The sequence below is a fragment of the Bombus pyrosoma genome, linkage group LG12, assembly GCF_014825855.1.
Source record: "Bombus pyrosoma isolate SC7728 linkage group LG12, ASM1482585v1, whole genome shotgun sequence".
NCBI classification, from domain to species: domain Eukaryota; kingdom Metazoa; phylum Arthropoda; class Insecta; order Hymenoptera; family Apidae; genus Bombus; species Bombus pyrosoma.
In genome coordinates, this window is record NC_057781.1 from 1,449,701 (window position 1) to 1,463,400 (window position 13,700).

The following is a 13,700-nucleotide window of genomic DNA, read 5'->3' on the forward strand; positions in this document are numbered from 1 at the left end:
GTGCTGTACAATGGAGGTTGTAAATTTCAAACGAAAAATTTAATACATCATCATCGTAATTTTATTGGAGTGTATAAATAGAAGATTATTACATAATTATACTGTATGCAAAAATAATCGATATATAATCATAATTTGATTTCAATAACAGATAATTGTTTATTCTTCATATACATGTATATACATGTTTGTATTATTAACGAGAAATTTTATTTCATAATGTTATATAAATTTTGTTCTGTTTTGTATAATGAAACGGTACACGATAGTTAAAGTATCGTTCGTTTTGACAACACGAAAAGCACTTGAGAGACATGTGTGAATACAATTGCTTGAAGAAGAAACTATGCCGAGGGCACCGACTTTTCTAACCCCTTACCTGGCACCTGCTCACGATGCATCGGAGAAGCTCAAGGCGTGACAGCAGATTCAACCTGGCAACATGTGCATGCTTGTAGTTGTCCGGTATATTGCTAAGTGGCTATATTTTTTGTGACAGCTAACATTGTATACTCATAGTTTATCGCGTAACGGTTGTAAAATTTGTGCCGAGTGTCTAGTGAAATTACAATTTTCATTTTTATCTACGGAAGTACACTTTTGAGGTAAACAAAGCATTGAGTCACAGAATTGAGAATTGATCTTTGATTGTATCTAGTATTAAGTGTAGTGATACACATAAACATAAATCGTAATCTTAATTTGTTGGTTAAGGAGAAACGTGAAAACGTGAAGAAAAGAAAATAATGTGGTATTGAATTCACTATTTATAGCCAATTTTTAAGTTGATGTATTGTCATCATTCATTTGAGTACAAAGAAAAACGGAAAACCTGGATGAAAAGTAGAATACATTCAAGAAGTTGCGGAGAAACTACAGAATCGTTCGAGGATGTTAGTGTAGTAAAAATGGGTAAGGATTTTCTTTCTATATTTATTTCACGCATGTATGTGTCGCGTTACATTATTCGAATCTCGCTCGCCGATGGTCATTTCCAATCTTGTCTCTTGAACACGTATATATATGTATATGACATACCATGTTTGTATTAGCTATGTACAGTTTAAACGTGAACACGTTATATAAAATGTGTCATAATACTTTGAACATCTGAAAGTGACTCACATTTACGCAATCTTTACGCGGTGCTAGAGTTAGATTATTTCAAATAGATACGAAACCTCGCACGGATATTCAATGAATGGAAAATTCGAAAGCGCAAACGCCATTGGGCAACTTAAGAAAATTTTGTTTCTTTTCGAATTTAATTAGAAAAAATCGCTATCGGCGTTTCGACTGAAATCTTTCGATTGTTTGATTTATTTTACGCTCCCGTGACTGCTTCTTACAATTATTAATTTGAAAGAATATCCTTTTACCTATTCTCATTTACTTTCCGGAAACGCATCACGATTCATTCCAAGATATTTATAACTGAAATAGGCATCGCTGACATCGCCATCGTACGTTCCAATTTACGCTCCGCAAATTATCCACGCTTTTGTGGCGTTGATGCACGGTCGAAGCGCACCTTAAGCAACGTCGAGTTAATTACAGTGATGAGACAGCTGTAATCGATTCGACATTTTAGTGGCAGGTCGATTCACATATAGCACAAAGATCATAAAGGAATATCGATGAGAAATTGATGATGTATTTATGAAAATATAATCCTCATTTTTGGTAGTAGATTGATTTTTGTGGTAGGTTTTCCACATGATATGAGGCCCAGCCATAAATTAACAACGACAAGCTATTTCACTTAGACACACAAAATGCATTTGCTAGTTTAATGTAGTTACTGTTGGTGTTGATAATGCACTTGTATGCATCCCACGGACGCGGTTTTACCATTTAGGCTACCAAACAAAAGTTCGGCCAGTAACCTACTCAAATCGATTGTGGATAGACGAATCACATTTTGCTTGAAAAAGTGTTTGCCCTATATTATATTTTTTAATCTCAAATATTTTTTTAAATAAAAGATTCTTTTTATATATTAATGTGAAGATCAATTTACGTTTAAAATAGCATTTAAGCATTATTTAAATTTTTAATATATTTGCGTCTCAGAATAAATTCATTATATCGAGAATAAAGATTATAAAACAATTAAAAAGAATTAAAGGTTGCGCGTGATGCAATCGTCGTGTAAGTAGTTCTTGCGCGTAAGAAAAATCGCATTCCTACGTATAATTGAAGTAAACGTTAAGAAAAGTTGTAAAAATGTACGCGTGCGATTATGTACACATCATAAAGCTTGAACAATGCTCTTCCTGCAGCATTCTTTCCAATGATTGTCTACATTCTTCTTTTCTTGTACCTACACAGCACTTGATTTCACCTTATTCTTAACGCGAGAAATTTTTCGCCATTTGTCCGAAGGAAACAGTGATCGTTCTTCTATAAAGAAATGGTGTCAAAAGTGCTTTTAGTTATTTTTTCTTTATTTCGTTACATTAAAATGGTCATACTTGCGCTTTAAGTCATAGAATTATCCTCTACCTTCATAGTGCAAGGACGAATTCATTGCGAAATCTAGAGAAATAAGTTGTAATACATAAAAGAAAAATTTTGCTATAAAATTCTGCGGATATGTAAGTTATATTCCAACGAAGATCTTATTCTATTAAAAAAGGTATGATTTAAAGCTCTCGAGAAATTACAACGATATCAGATAAATGACACTATGATGGTATGGAAGGTCGGAATTTACGCAATGCAGTTCGGGAATTTCTTCAAGATACTGACACGTCAACCGCGGTTATCTTCGTTTGTCTTTTAAATAATTACATGCTTATTGGGAAATCCTAGCCTTGAGGAGTCACTATTTGCGATATCGTCCAAGAAATCCCACACGTCTTGCCTTGCCTATAATTATCATACATTTGTTTTTATGCAAAATTATATGCATCGTTGAACTCTGTGTGATTTTCCTTCAATCGTTCGCGATTAATTCCTATAGATTACATCTGTAAGATTTCATCTATAAAATATTGAATTGTGTAGAATATCATCACACAACCCAGTCCCAACTTAACTCCAATCTTTCCTGTTTAAAGTTACGGTAAAGAATCACTTTGAATTTTTTGGTTTGGCACGGTTTTTTACGTTTACGTATTTCTGATGAAAATATGCAAAATAAGATAATGACGGTGACTAGTAATTTTAAAACTATTATCAAGTATCTTGTTTACTACACTTACGCGTAATATCCTATAGCCATTTATCGTTTGCTAAAATAAGATGAATATTAATTTTTTGCTGTAATGAGAATTTAATGATCTTTGTAACGATTAGGAGAGTCTAATACATAATTGAAATGGGAACTATTGATAAGGAATGAAATATGAATTCTATTAATTATCCAGGATATGTTTTTAGTAATAAATATGAGAGAACAAATGATACTTCAGCGCGCCTTTAACAAAGCTGCAGAGTATTTGCAGCGTTCCAATCCATTTGCAAGCTAGTTCGTGCTGCTGAACGTCGAAATATTTCTTAGTCACTGTAAAGCTTTCGCAAGAAGGCGTACAGGTATTACTATATTGCAGTTGCATGTGCATCGATCATTCAGACTCGCTTTTTGTTCATCAGTAATTAAAAAATTTCCGTTAATAAAACTCTGTCAATATCTTAACCATTTCTAATATATCATTGAGTGTATAAATGCTTGAATGTAGTATATGATAAATTTCTTTTAATATATAATAATATAATAGTTCAAAGTTACCATAAGATTCTGATAGAAATATTTTTTAATTTTGATTTAATTATATGTATTAACGAAAAATGTAGTTCGTATAACGATCGTAAGCTCAATTTTATCCGTTTTGCTCCTCTTCGTGAGACTTCGAGGCTAATTGTAATCTTGATGCGAAAGATTAACCAAAGCAACACCACTTCAGTTTCAGATTCAGTTTACCGGCGAACATTGCATCACAAGAATACATGTGCCGATTGTTTTATGTAAATTAATACACAGGTCACTTGAAGCGTGTTACTGTTTGAGCTGAATTGTACAACGTGTACTGTATGAACCAGTGACTCTTCTGCAGAATTATGCGTTTAGCTATACTCAAAGCATTTGCAATAATTGAGGTATACATTGATTAATTTCGTTTCAAATGTAAATCAAGGCAGTATTATCATCTCTATGTTGTATTGAGAAAGATAAACATATTTAACATAATTGGAATTACAAATTTGTTATAAAAATACAGTAGATTGTATCATCAATAAAAATTCTTGATCATTTTGATTTGAGCATGAAAAACTAGTGTTAAAAAATAGGAAATGTAGTTTTTATTAATTTTAGCGTTTATCAATCGCACTTTATGCAAATAACGAGGACTTATATTTCCACTATCATTATTACATTATCACAGTCACGGAAAATGTCAATCTAAACTGATAAATATTCCGCTAGATCTACTCTATAAAGGTTTTTGAACTTTTAACCTGGATGAAAATAGGAGAATCAAGTCGTCAACTTGCAAATCGAATCTGCTCTCATTTCGTGTCTGCCAAATACTCTTCTTTATTCACTTACGGGAATATTGGCACTGCTGTGATCTGTTTGGATGTATGTATTTTTAATCTATACATGTAGAATCGTTTTAGAGAATCAAACGTATTTTTTCTAAAATATAATACTTCGATTTTCAAATAGTACACACTACCGACATTCATGTATGTTCAAGTATCTATATAATTTTAAATGTTTTATATTTATATATAGCTATATACAAACAACATAAACAAGAATTTTTAATACACCTTAATGAAGAAGGAAAAGATATCTATATGACAGTAGTGTTAATAATCCTGACTAGAGATTACAACAATATTGCAATTGTCTAATTTAATACTTTATGGAGCATCTACATATAAGTATTACTATTCTAATAACAACATCTTATGGTACTGATATTAAAAGAATCTACTAATATAAACATAAATCTTTCTTAGCAGTATTCAAATACTTTTACTAGCTATCTCAATTCAAAGACGCAAAATATCATATCAACATTTTCCAAACGCTAACAATATTATTGCAATCCTTGCTTTACCTTCGTAAAATTAATGATAAACATTAACGATAGTATTACATAGAATTGAAATAGTAAAGAACAAAGGAGATATTACGTAATACCAGGTTTTTCCTACAGCTAAACTCGAGCCTGAGTTATATACTTGTTCGCTATTGCTCGACATTTTTATATTTTCAGTAGGGTGACAATGATATTCATCGTCGCTTGGTAACACATCCTTTACGATGGCAAAAAAGTTTTCTAAGGGACATAGTTCTGTGCAACCAGGAATCGTTTCGATCATAAGCTGTTCGGAAACTCCAGTCCAGTGTAAAACCTAGCAACGAAGTAATAAAAGTAATTATTAATAAATATATTTTTAATGTAACATTCCGCATTTTATGGACGAAATATTTACCCGAACGTAATAATTCCCTTTCTTATCGCGTAGCGTTTCCAGAATGAGAGTAGCACCGTATGCAGGAATAATGGGTTCGTCCAATTCCAAAGCTCTCGCAACTGCGGCGACGTTCATTTCGTGCGCTGAGAAAAGGAACGCTTTCCTATCGTACGGTTCTAATTTGCCCGCTTTGTACGTCTTAATATCTTCTACCATTTTACGTATTAACAAACCTGTAAAAAGAAAGTACAAGCATGATTAACGTATCTTCCGCGTGATATTAACAATGTTCCACGTAAAAAAAATTAGTATCCTTGTACCTCCATTCAAACGTTTCAGCGTTCTTGTGTATGATCTGAGTCTAAAATCTAGCGCGATTATCTCCTTCATCGGAGTAGGATAAACTGTCTTGGTCCATTCTGGCAGAGTCAGGTTTTGAGATGCCTGCAAATCAATGTTTTTCAACTATCTGATCCTTTCAAAAATCCATATTCAATACATGTACAGTATGAAAGTAACTTCACTTGTTCTTTTAACAAATTATAAAGATAAGTAACAGCGGATGTCGTGTTGATGGCCTTCCCGGTCCTCTGGGTCAAATAATTCATTATAGGTTTGTACTTGCTCATTAAATCCCGCGCTTTGCTTTGTCGCAGGAATTTACTGTATTCTTCTCTGTACCTTGAATCACAAACGATAAAGATACATAATTATTATACTGAAATATGTGTTCTTACGATCCTATTTTTCACGAATAATTTGCATCTTATAATAAAGATAGACACGAAAAGAATTACCTGGGGCAATGATGCGGAAATAGAAGATTGTCAGTCTCATAAGGCTCGAAGAACGAGAATACCGGAATCCAAGATAGATTCGGATTCCAGGTTTGCTTCTCCGAGGGTGGGAATAATCCAGCTAGAACTAGCTCTAGAGACAACTGAGTTCTTGGGATATGAGTCGATTGGGCATAGATCTTCTCCGGCCAGTAATCTGGCCCGAAATATTGATCGTAACGTTCACGGAGCATTGTTCCAATCCTGTATTCTCGCAGCTTGCCTCGCTGTGTACATAGTTTCACGAAACAATTATCGTTTGTGTTGCCAGTATGTGTCGTTAATGACTTCGTAATTGTTTCGTAATAGATAGTGATTACTTTCTTTATTACTGTCGTGTGGAAATAACGTTGAGACGTTAGAAGAGACATTTTAGAAAACGTGATCTTATAGAGTTACTGTGCGCCATTTAAAAATTGAGAAGATTAAAAATCAAATATTTTTACATCTTACTATGGTAGAAAAATATGTAGTATGAAATTACACGCGAGAGAAATGACTCATGCTAGTCCAAAGTTGTGAATATCCACTTGCAAAGACAAAATTCTTTGATCGCACTTCCAAGGATTTCTTGGAACTCGCAAAATACTTTATTAAACCACACCTTAGTATTGACATGGTATATGAGATTTAGATTCGTATCTAGGTTACAAAGATCTACCAGATGTGATTATATTGAAGTGTATAAGGATAAGATCATAATCGATATTTATAGTTGTGAACTACGTTATAGATAATATACATTGACTTGTAATTATTCTATCATTGACTATTAATTATTACATAAATTTTTTACTTACGTTTGTTAAATCTCCATCACCCATTGGATGGTACGAGTAGTCGCGATAAGGATCGTTAGGATAGTTTTGATACTCCCGCTGCGGTACCTTATCACCGTGTCGAAACACCTTGAAAAACACATTTTGGCATTAATTTAAAATTACTTTACACTAATAATAATTCAAAATAATCACCGACTATTTTACACATTACTAGATAAATGACTACGCACTTTCACTTCAAGTTATCTAGGAAAAGAGGTTATATCCGTTTGAAAGATCACAACTATTTGCATACGGTTGTAAAATCATAAAACGATTGCAAAATCTTTCGATAATGAAATGATTATTTACCACGTGTAACAGTTGTAAATCCAAATTACAGTTGACCATGGTGACGAACAAAATAAAGTTAAAAAGAACCGCCAAAAAATCGAATAACATGTTTTATTCTGTTAACGCCGGTTGGATAACGATGCAAGGAACGACGGGTACGTCCGGAATGTACAATTTCTCCGCACGATCTACGAAGAAGTATATATTCTTGCTCGTGCTTAACTAAAACAACTAGTTGGGTGGGGGTGGATAAGGAACATAGGCGAACAGGTTTGCAGTTCTCTTGATTTTTATCGTGGGTTCCCCGTTTTTGCTCGTTACGTTGATCCTTTTCCTGCTGCCAACTCGCGATCGTGGTGCTCTTTGAAGGCCAAGTACTTAAAGAATGGGTCTTCTGCGGGAACTGCTCCTTGTCTAGGTGACTAAAGTTCAATATCATGTCGTCGAGAAAGTTATATGTCATCGTTAAATAAAGATTACTTTCGATTGCCTTGAAGGTATCCTATATAACCATGTGGTTTCTTGCAATCGAATCTTATACTTTGGTACTTTCGTCGACTATTCCCTGTTGCTTAATCTAAGATTGGAACTTCTAAAAAAGGAGCGGAGAAAGTAAGCAAAGATTAAATTTAGTGTTAGGCAATCCGTTCTCGAATATGTAAATAATTAAGTGTATTTTAAGACGTAGCAGACCTTTCTTAATACATCTCAGAGTTGTAAATACTCATACTATAATACATCAGAAAAATTAGAAAATGAGCTTTATATATTCAATCTTAATGGAAGTTACTCAACCAGATTAAATTTTTATGTAAAGGACATAAAGCATATAATACACCTCTAAACGCTGATTGATTCGTAATTTGTCGCATTGTCGTAATTACGCGTAGTAACCTGTAAAAGGAGAATGTAATCCATAAAGGGGAAATATATTACATAATTAATTATAATTTATTAATATAGTAGTATGCATATAAAGATTATGAAACACTTTCCTGCTTAATTTAATTTATTCTTCCTGAGAATTTGATATTAAAGTTCCTACATCGTACTAAGAATCTTCCTCTACCTGCTATTCGAGTTTATTTATTTTTATTTTCTGTTGAAATAGCTTTTTACGTAAACAAAAGTATCTGGGATTTACGAGAAAAAAATTTAACTACTTGTAGAAAATTCCAGTATCTAATTGAAGTACTTATACGACACTCTAAATGTAAAATAAGGACACGAATAAAACTTATCCCTGAAATGAATACTTTTTAGTCGAAAAACTAGTCAGTTTTGTGTTTCGTTAATAAATTCGCCAAGATGTTGAGACGTTTATAGCCGTGTTGAAAAAGAAACAAATGACCATTCGTAATCATATAGAGGTTGCAGTTTCGTAAGACTTCAATAGTCACCACAAGTGCTCGCTAGTTTATCAAGGATAAGTCAACTTGATTGTTATCGATAACCTCTATTTGAATGAAACATAGTTCCAGATGCTGGTACATTGGCTATTCGTCTCATTGCATTCTCAATCTGAGTGTTACAGATACATACATTCGATTGCAGATACAAATTGTTCTAAGAACTTTGATAGTTTAGACACTATTTCCGAACAGAGAGATCGAAAAATTAATACTATCTCTATACTATCTTTGATGAAGAAAATCCTGAAACGTTTATTGCGTACTTTGTACGTTTGAATACCAATACATGACGATCAATATTAATGATTGTTAACAGATGACCATTAATGCAGGTACACATGTAAGGAAGGAATCTCATACGAATTACGATCATCGGTAGTTGTATATTTGTTCATTTTACATGGATATTAATAATTATATAGATTAGTCATATCGCTTTATTTAAGTGCCATCTGACGTCTCACGGAATTTCTGGTTTAGCAATTCCGTCACGCTTGTCCATCTAGTTTTTCCTTTTACGATTTGATACTGGGAATACAAGAACTTAGTTTATACCTGTATGTAGACAAACCGTACACAAAAAATTTCAACGATAATACGATGATAAAACAATTCGCTTCGAGGAGTTAAAAAAGGAAACGAAGGTTGCAGCTTTATTCGATGTATACTACACCTCAAAGAAAATAATTCGATTGTACCGTAAAAGACGTTAACTCAATTTCTATAAAGTCGACATTCGTATTTTTACTAAATACGTAAATACGTAAATACAAATAATTTCCATCACTTTTTTAAATGTAGACTATGATTCACGTACATCGAGATGATATCGACTTCCTCTTAATGGCTTCTGTTAATGAATAGTTTTGTTTAATCACCGTCATATTGCACGTATACACTGATAGAGCAGACAAAAACAGTGAGTTGACATTATATGTGTATTCGGAAGGGAAACATTAATTATCCGCAGTTTAATTTAAACAGAACTCGTTCGACATCTTTCATTCTACGTGAAACGTTGTAGAAAATATAACAAGATTATAAACAAGATATAAACTATTTATGGACGATGGATTTTACACTCCACTTCAACTTTATTTAATCGAAAATCGTCGATCCCGGTTCAAGTACGATGCGGTATAGGTTACATCTTTTTTTAAATCTTCGTCGCATTAAAATAATTCCTTACTGTATATACTTGTTAACATTTTGTTTTTATCCCGTAACACCTTATCGTATCACCGAATATTATGCTTTCGTTCAGAATTCCAATGGGAGATCTCGTTTCAAATCGTTCAATTTTCAATATTAAATATCGAAAAACATTATTCCTAAATTCTAAATAGCTGTGATGGATTTCCTGTTTAATAGAGGATGACGATTTAACATCAAACGTGTAGTTTATTCATTTTATTCGTTTGAAGAACGTGAAACAAGTAACAATGACGGATCGCTCTTCACATAAGCAGAGTATATCGTACCTGTTCTTACGGTGTTGATGCGCAATGATACACGTCATGAGAACGTAGGCGAAGAAAAATTGTCGCAATAATGCATCATAGATAAAACAAGTTGTGGGCGTGTCCTGAATAAAATTTACCGATACACATCTCTGTTTTATTGCAGACATGCATATTAAAGGGTTGAAAAAAATGAGATAACCTGACCTTGAAAGACCATAATGTCTAACAACCGAGGGCTGTATCCTTAATAAATTTTTAAAAAGATCTTCCCTGCCATGAGGGTCGACATCATTCGTTTCTTTTTGCATAGAGAATCCTTACTGTGTGAAAAGATTTCATAAAATTTTATGTAAAGAAAATAACGACGCGGGTATGTGCATTAAAACTGAACTCACCGGTATTTCTTCTCGCAATCACGTGTGTATGCATTCGCCCGGTTTTATGTATCTCGAGCTTGACGTAGCAAGATTATTGCTAAATTTATGAAGTCTTCATAAAAACGCAGGCGTGAATAGATGGTTAATAGTATTTGTTTCTCGGTACCTTTTATGCGGTATAAGTTAAACGACACGTACCGTAAAGAACTTTAATGATGCACTTTTTAATTTATAAAAAGAAATGGATAGCACGATTTAAATAAGTACTTGTCACGTGATAAGCGGATTCGGTTTCTTTAATTTAATATGCGATTCTTAATAAGATCCACTTCTGAAAATCGGGTCATTCACGCGAGGTATATCCGTTTTTTTTTCTTTTTTTTTTGCGACGTATATATTTATAAATAAGTTGAATTTCGCGATTACGGTGGCAAGAGATAGGGAATCGATTTTATTTATTTTAATCAGTTTTAATTTCGCGCGTCATTACGTCGAAGAGTGGTTCTGCGAAATTGATGAAATATAGCATTCATCTGGGAAATACATATTTCAAACAGCTATCGCTGCTTAACTCTGTACGTTTGTTGATCTCGAGATATCGTGTATCGCGTCACGTTATGCAAAAAGCTCCGTTAGATTGTAACTATCCGTTGCAAGTTGACGTTCGATATTATCCGGTTCTCACGCCTTCTCTCTTTTCCTCTCTTTCTCTCTCTATTTCGCAATTCGTTCTAGTCGCGTTCGTTTTTTTTTCTTCTTGAAAATCCATTTCAACGACTGGACTTTTTATCCTTCGAAGCATCTCTGGACCGACGCGATGTATCGGCTATTCGATTCCATGTTCAAGGCTATGGTAACCTTGAGTCGGATCTTTCCGTATAACTATCATCACATTCTTACATACGCCAGATACGCAAGCATGGTTTGAATTCTTCGTACGATTTAGTCAGTTTGTTTCGTGAAATTAATTTTCCCTTGATTCATTTTTATTATCTGTTTTCGTATCGGTGTGTTGCAATTTTAAAATACAAATTCTGTACTTGCTTTTTTTCTACAAAGATTCAAGGATACTCTGAGCTATGTAATTACAAGGAATGAATTATATTAACGTTTGTTTAATCATGCAAGAGAACGTATAATTTAACCGGATCTTAAACGTATCAATTCTTAACCTAACATGCTTGCATCTGTGAACAAGTACAAAAGTGTGAGTAAAACAGAAGAAAAAATTATTAAAATATCAGATACGCAATATGTTACAATCCTTTGAAACATAAAATCCACATATATCATGTTCCAGTCGTAAAAATTGAACAGCCTTCGCCGTAATACGATAATCGCTTTTATCACTTCTGACTCTAACTTTAAAAATTACATGTTAAAATATGATGCTGCGTAATCAAGATAGTAAAGTATTTACCTTTAATTAACAATTTGAATACGTAGACATATATCAACGCTCTGTTTCATGAAAATGGTTTACACACTTCCAACTATTTCAGATCGGTATTAACAAATCACTTAAATTTCATAAGTTTAATTTTTTTTTAAATATTCATCGTGTGATTACATTGCTATAGTTTAAGGATTGAAGATAGATAATATGTAAGCGATAGAATCAGTTCATAGAGTGATTAAAGACAATGACGTGTTACTTATAGCTTTGCGAATAATGCTCATTAATTAATACCATTCTTACGATTCAGAAGTCTCAGTTTCATCAATATTTTATAATATGTCTGACGGCTAGTGAAATATCCTTAGATCGTTTCAATATTTAACGCTATTGTTCACATCGAGGTTCACATTAATATCCGAAATTGCATTCAAGGATATATTGTACATGTACATGAATTTTAATCTGACTACAGACACAAGCTCATCGTTTGTATGAGATACATGGAGAAACTCCTACTATTACGTACAGAATTAATAATGGATGCAGACTACAAGGCAACAGAGTCACAAATTAGGCGAGCCTCTTATCGTGAATGTACAGCCACGTATGTCGCTTTTATAATCCACAATCACTCACGCATTATAATTTTTAATAAGCAAAGTAATATTGAGCGAGAAATACATTTGCCTTTATTAAATAGTTTAACCTGATTACAATGCAGATATATCAAGACACATCTTGCTTGAGTGAGTTTACGAGAACTACAAGTTTGTTGTAACATTGCTGTTATATCGTTGATCGTTAATGTTCTTTGCAATTTAGGTTGGCAGAATATGGATTCTGTAAATATTTTTGTACGCTGTTTGGCTTGTCAAATATCGAAACGTAGAAACGCGGGGAAAAAGAGCGGAAGGACACCTCGATAGAACTGCATCGTTGTTAGATACTGCAACTGCAGTTGCCGTTGTAGCCTGACTGCAGACTGAGAAGAGAAATCCGATATTGTGGAATTGAATAACGTATCGACAGACGTCGTAGGGTGCGAAGGCACGTTCTGGAACAACTTCCTTCTGTAGAAACGACAGTAGATCTGCGGGAAATCGATCGAGTTGATTCGACCGCTTTGGCACCGAATCCTTAATGTAATTCTTCAATTTTCGTTCCCTTCCTTTTTTAGTATCTCTTCATCTACAATTCTCATTCGTTTCGAAGGAGAAAGTTTTTCGAAACCTGTAATACGAGCATAAGCATTACAATGAAATTACTGATAGATCTAAACGAAGGAGAGAAAAGCGTGATAATTATTGAAATATTTTAAACTACGTTTATTATCTGTATGTGTTGACAATAAGAAAGTATCAAAATATAAAACGTAATCAGCATCGCAGATAAACAAAGGGACGTAGTACTTGAAGGGACACGGGGAGTGATAAATGATTAAAACTATAAGACCATATACAGATACGTATCAAAATCATTATCGTACTTGTATGAAAAACTGATACAAAATAGTGTATTCGTAACTTTTATCTGGGGATAAGATAGATATACGCGAATGATATAGGTCACCGGAAGTTCGGGTAAATTACCCAGCATACAAACGAGCTTATGTTCCAGGACACGAACGAAGTTAGACCTTGGACTAGTAACCCACATAATGCGCAC

The 13,700-nt window shown here is 33.5% G+C and overlaps 2 protein-coding genes across 6 annotated transcripts in view; one reads left to right on the top strand and one right to left on the bottom strand.

The window, feature by feature from the left end:
- The first annotated feature begins 409 nt into the window (after positions 1 to 409).
- Positions 410 to 13,700, top strand: part of LOC122573799 (serine/arginine repetitive matrix protein 2) — a 131,137-nt gene continuing 117,846 nt past the window's right edge. The window contains exons 1-2 of one of the 5 annotated variants that reach the window (XM_043740655.1): positions 410 to 605; positions 715 to 912. The gene's annotated coding sequence lies outside the window, so the exon portion shown is untranslated. Of the gene's footprint in view, positions 606 to 714; positions 913 to 5,372; positions 5,391 to 13,700 lie in introns of those variants that run through there. The other 4 variants (XM_043740654.1, XM_043740661.1, XM_043740656.1 and 1 more) reach the window with 4 other exon arrangements.
- On the bottom strand, positions 4,335 to 7,587 carry LOC122573802 (venom acid phosphatase Acph-1-like). The gene is made up of 7 exons (XM_043740669.1): positions 7,403 to 7,587; positions 7,070 to 7,177; positions 6,231 to 6,496; positions 5,958 to 6,114; positions 5,754 to 5,877; positions 5,452 to 5,666; positions 4,335 to 5,370 (listed from the first exon to the last, which is right to left on the bottom strand). Exons 1-7 carry the CDS (start codon positions 7,490 to 7,492, stop codon positions 5,083 to 5,085), a joined length of 1,248 nt encoding a protein of 415 aa, XP_043596604.1. The 5' UTR covers positions 7,493 to 7,587; the 3' UTR covers positions 4,335 to 5,082.